This window comes from Saccopteryx leptura, chromosome 4, assembly GCF_036850995.1.
Source record: "Saccopteryx leptura isolate mSacLep1 chromosome 4, mSacLep1_pri_phased_curated, whole genome shotgun sequence".
NCBI lineage: Eukaryota > Metazoa > Chordata > Mammalia > Chiroptera > Emballonuridae > Saccopteryx > Saccopteryx leptura.
Window position 1 is genome coordinate 177593438 of NC_089506.1, and position 6000 is coordinate 177599437.

Consider the following 6000-nt stretch of genomic DNA (forward strand, 5'->3'; position numbering starts at 1 on the left):
GTAGCAATGAGAATACATAATGCATATCAGGTATTTACATTCCGAATCATAACTGCAGCAAAATTACAGTTATGAAGTAGCCACCAAAATTATTTTTGGTTTGGGGTCACCGCAACATGAGGAACTGTATTGCGGGGTCACGGCATTAGAAAGGTTGAGAACCACTGGCATAGAGGAACTATATATTTTAAATAAACTTGTCCACAATGGCCTGATAGAGACTTGATCAAAGTAAGGGGTGAGCCATATGCTAAGGAAACAATTAGTGCAAAGGCTAAGGCTGAGGAGACCCACGTATTAGAGCACTGTAACTGTGCAGAGGCCAGTGAGTAAAGTGAGCAGTGGGGATCATTGTAGGAGGTGAGATGGGAGGATAAGCAAAGGCTATATCACACAGGACCTTGCTGATCTTGATAAGGAGCTCAGAGCTTGTGCGTGATAGGAAGCATTGAGCTATGGAAAGACAGCATCTGACTTTTTTTTTTTTAAAGTAAGAAGCAGGGAGGCAGAGAGACAGAGATAGTTGCCCCAACCAGGATCCACCTGGCAAACCCTCTGTGGGGTGATGCTTTGCTCATTTGAGGCCGTTGCTCTGTTGCTCGACAACTGAGCTATTTTAGTGTCTGAGGCAAGGCCATGAAGCCATCCTCAGTGCCTGGGGCCAACTTGCTCCAACTGAGCCATGGCTGTAGGAGGTGAAGAGAGAGATAGTGAGGGATGGAGGGGTGGACAAGCAGATGGTTGTGTCTGTGTGCCCTGATCGGTAATTGAACCCGGGACATCTACATGCTGGGCCAATGCTCTACTGCTGAGCCAACTGGCCAGGGCCAGCAGCATCTGATTTTTAAAGATCATCTGGCTGCTGACTGGAATTGCTTTTGGGGTGAGAGTGGGCAATTAAGAGTTCTTTTTCAGACATATTTGAGATGTCTGTATACAAAGATTAAATGTAGGATTAAGGAAACATTTATATATAATTGTGAGGCATACCATTTCTTTGGGGGTGAATAGATTAATCTTTGATGGTACTGGGAAGTTGCATAGGAAATGGTAATGCTTCATGTCATTCCATATTCCTAAGTCAATACCATACAGAATGGAATTAAGTATAAAAAATAAAAACAGAAGCAAAAATTTGATGAAAACCTAGGTATTTTTTATTTTTAATGATAATCCTTAGAGAAATGCTAAGCTTCTTTGGTTCTATTACCTTCTCTCCAACCTCAGTGCGAGTTGGCCCTCTATCCCCAGGTTTCCCATCCACAGAAGCAGAGGCCTGACTGTATATTTATTGGAAAAAAATCTATGTGTAAGTGGACTTGCACAGTTAAAACCCATGCTGTTCAAGGGCTAGCTGTATTTTATTTAACTCAGTACATTCAAGTATTTTAAAATGCAATCAACATTAAAAATATTAATGGAATATTTTATATCCTTTTAAAAAATACTAAGTAAGTCTTTGAAATCCAGTGTCTATTTTAAATGTATAGCACATCTAGCCAGGAATAACCATATCTCAGTGTTCCATAGCCACATGTGCTTGCTAGTGGCCACTTTATTGCATAGCATAGGTTTACACATTCTGTCCTGACTTTGCTCTTCTGTCCCCTCTTGTCTGACTTATGTCGCTCCACTGCTACTGTTCTTGTGAAGTCACTGATGTCTGCTGTTTCGCTAATTCCAGTGAAGATTTCTCTGTGTTTTACTCAGCTCTTCAGGAGCATTTAGTTTCTTGAAGTGATTTCATTCCTTGGCTTTTGTGAAACCATATTCTCCTGTTTTGCTTTCTTCACCTTGGCTGTTCTTAATCTCCTTTGGTGTCTTCTACCCCACCCATTAAATTTTGGTGTTTCTCAAGGCTCACTTCGCAGCTCTTTTCTAAATCACACTTTCCTTAAATGAGTTCATCCACCCTATGTTATTTAAAGCTATGTGTTGACAACTCGCAGATTTAAGTCTCACTCAGTTGTCTTCTCTGAGTTCCACAGTGATGTAACCAGTTCTCTGCTTGCCCTTTATGATGAGAAATCTTACTGGCATCTCAATATAGAACTCATGATTTAGTGTTCTCCGTGGTCTTTTCCTTCTCAGGAATTGGCACCACCTTCTCTCTACGCAAATTAATATGCTCAGTAATACAGGAATTGTCTTGGCTTCTTTCTGTACCTCTGTTTCCTTTCTGTACTTGATCCTGCCTGATCTTTCTCTGAAATAATCTTAAGGTCATCTTCTCTTCATTGTAGGGCTATCTCTGTGATCCACGCCTCTGTTGTCTCTCACCTGGTTTACTAAACAGTTTCCTCACTGGTCTTACTGCTTCCAGTCTTAAAGTACTTGCTTACATTTTATATTTTTTTGACTCCTCTACTATAATATTATTTCCACATGAACAGGGAGAGATATTTATTTTCTAGCCTAGAATATTGCCTAGTATATCACAGTAGTTCAGTTAATACTTGAGTAGATTAAAGCAAAGATGGACATAAGGAACATAAACTTGGTAGCAGTAGTTTAGGCTATGTTGGAGTCAAAAATTTCTGCATGTCAGACTCCATGAAGTATTCCCATGAACCTGGGGAAAATAAAGATGATAATGATACACAGTATATTGGTACCCATAACCTATCAAAAATGCTGGTAAGTACTAAGACCTTAATAGAAAAAATGGGCAAAAGATATGAACCAGTAATTAATGAAAGACATGGAAATGACCAGTGTACATAAGGAAAACTGTAGATTTTCCCTAGTATCTAAAAATGCAAATTAAAGCATGTCATTTTTGCCTCGAATTTTGAAAAATTAAGGAAATAGTATTGTTAAGGTTGGGATAAGAGAATTCACATGTAGCTGGAAGGAATGTTAATTTGGGATCATCTTTCTGGAAGGCACTGTGGCAAAGGTTCACTGACTTTCTTCCTTTATGGCAAATCATATCTCAGCACTTATTGTGTGGCACTTCTAGACCCAAAGAAATACCTGAAGATTCAGTTTATTAAGTACGTAGTTAGGTCCATACAAGAGTGGTTGTTCATGTTGTAGCTCTTTTTTCTATTTGACCAATTTTTCAATACTCCTTAGTATCTGTGTGGGTTTGCTGTGATACCCTGGTGTCTCCCAGTGTACAGTTTGGAAACTATGGCAATATGGAAGTGTGGCCAAAAACCTTATGTAAGAAATGTCATGATTTAGTAATTCTTCTTCTAGGAATGTATTCTAAGAAAATAGTCAGATAGGAACAAAGATTTATATATATACAATTCTTCCACTTAGTGACAACCATCAAATATTGGTGCATTTACTTCAAGGAATTGGGTGTTCATACTTTAGGTTGTGAGTCCCTCTCAGATTCTGCCACCTGGCAAGAGGTCTTCACTGGCTCCTTCCCTGCAGGAGTCACAGGCTGTCATTCCTGTAACTGCATTGACAAGCAGTCTTATTTCTAAAAGTCCAGTCTCCTAATTTCAGTATCTAGCACTTGATCCTGATTCAGTGAGTTCTCCCTTATTATTTATTTCTGGGATCAGAAGTTTTTTGTTTTTTGTTTTTATAGAGGGACAGAGATAGAGAGAGGGATAGATAGAGACAGACAGGAACGGAGAGAGATGAGAAGCATCAATCATCAGTTTTTTGTTTTGACACCTTAGTTATTCATTGATTGCTTTCTCATATGTGCCTTGGCCGTGGACCTTCAGCAGACTGAGTAACCCCTTGCTCGAGCCAGTGACCTTGGGTCCAACCTGGTGAGCTTTTTTTTTTTTTTTTTTTGCTCAAGTCAGATGAGCCTGTGCTCAAGCTGGCGACCTTGGGGTCTTGAACCCGGGTGGTCCGCATCCCAGTCCAACGCTCTCTCCACTGCACCACCTCCTGGTGAGGCTGGGTTGGGATAAGAAATTTTAAGTTTTAGCTTTTCCTTCAGCTGATGAAGATTTGCTTCTGAGAGCAAGTTGCTACTAGTTAATGAGCAGGAAATATTGTTGAGCAAAGAACACCTGAGTCCAAGACTTGGTCTACTCCTTGCTGACTCTGTGGCCTTGAACAGGTTATTTAAGCTCGCTGAGTTTGTGTTCTCGTCTGTCAACTGGGGGTAAAGAATACCCCACTTCGGGATATAAAAGCGAGACTAAGAGACATTGATAAGAGTGTGGTGGTTAAGTGGGGTGGGGGGAGAGGAAGAGGGAAAGGGGGAGAGGGAGGGGCACAAAGAAAATTAGATAGAAGGTGATGGAGGACAATCTGACTGTGGGTGATGGGTATGCAACATAATTGACTGACAAGATAACCTGAACATGTTTTCTTTGAATATATGTACTCTGATTTATTGATGTCACCCCATTAAAAAAAATAAAATTAAAAAAACAAACAAACAAACAAACAAAAAGAAGACCCCACTTCAAGTTGATGGCTGTGCTTCTCAATTGAAATGAGATTTGTAGGGCTGCTTTGTAAATGTTAAGTATACATGACTATTACTATCATATTATATGATCTGGCTAAAAACTCCAGGGACTTCTTATTTCACATTCTATGCTATTTTCTCAAAAAGCTATAAAAACTGATTATTTTTATTTTTACTGATAGGGACCTTGACACTGAGGAAGAACTTTAGCACCTTGTACAAGGTTCTTTTGTCAGGTCAGATACAGAAGTACAGGAGCTCTAAGTGTTGTAACATGACAGCCTTTTGCTTGGTGATAATGTGTGCTATGCTCTTACCATGTGGGCACATTACACACTATTTCTTTTAACTCACACAACAGAGCTGCGTGGTTTAGGCACTGCTGTCCTGCCTTCGTAGCTGAGGAGGCCGGAGCTCACAGATGTTATCTAATTGGCCCAAGCTCAGCTTACTAGGAAGTGGCAGAGCCTAGATTTTACCCCAGGCATTCTAATGCTATACCCAGGATCTACTCACTTTGACACTGTCTTGTTTTATCATTTTATAGCTTTCTATTTCAGGAAGATTTAATATATTTAATCTGCTTTTAAAAGTTCTGAATTTAACATTCTAATTCTTAGGAATACAGTAGTCTTTTATTAATATGGTCTCAAATTCATGTTTAAGAATGCAGAGTAAAGCCAGAGGTGAAGGTAGAAGCAGAACTTCCAATCTGTCAGTTCACATAAGCTATTCTATGGTTTTCTAAAATATAAAAGGTGTCTATTTTTTCTTAGCTGTCAAGAATATCTATAATCATTAAACTATGATCGCTAGATAAAAGTTGCCTTAGTTGTCAAGAGTCAACTCAGTTGTATTCAATCTGAACAGTTATTATGTTTTTTAGCAATGATCTTTTAGAAACTCACATGAAAGGTAACATGGTAAAGTTCGGCACCCTTCCCCTCTCCTCTGCAGGCATTCTTCAGCGGCAGACTGAAGGCCAGAGGGAACATCATGCTGAGCCAGAAGCTGCAGATGATCCTGAAAGACTATGCCAAGCTCTGAAGGGCGCGCTCGCTCGTGTGATAAAGACAGAAGATACTCTTCACCCAAACACGCAGAAGCGATTCAGCAAAAGTGATCAAAACTAAGATGCAGGGGAAATTGCTTAACATTTTCAGATTTCAGATAACTTTTCAGATTTTCATTTTCTACTAATTTTCCATGTTATTTTTACAAGCAGCTCTAATATAACATAATTATCCTTCTTAGATCTTGTCTTCATAATAAAAAAATGTTTACTTAAGTCTAGTCTCTTTAGAATTGTGATAGCATGTATATGCTAGACTGGTGGTGCAGCGGATAAAGCACCTACCTGGACCTCTGGGGTCACCTGTTCAAAACCCTGAGGTCTCTGGCTCTGAGCGTGGGCTTGTCAGCATGGGGTCACTGGTTTGAGTAGGGGATCATCTGCATGATCCCAGAGCTTGTCGGCTTGAGCCCCAAGGTTGCTAGCATGAAAAAAGCCCCAGGTCGCTGGCTTAAGCAGGGGGACACTGGCACAGCCTTGGTCAGGGTACGTACAAGAAATTCAGTGTACAACTAAAGTGAAAGCAGCTATG

At 40.0% G+C, this 6000-nt stretch overlaps 1 protein-coding gene across 1 annotated transcript in view; it reads left to right on the forward strand.

The window, feature by feature from the left end:
* HSD17B4 (hydroxysteroid 17-beta dehydrogenase 4) overlaps positions 1-5684 on the forward strand; it is an 87951-nt gene extending 82267 nt beyond the window's left edge. Inside the window, exon 24 of the mRNA XM_066382082.1 lies at positions 5354-5684. Within this exon, the coding sequence (XP_066238179.1) occupies positions 5354-5443 (90 nt within the window). The 3' untranslated portion in view covers positions 5444-5684. The remainder of the gene's footprint in view (positions 1-5353) is intronic.
* Positions 5685-6000: the final 316 nt, after the last annotated feature.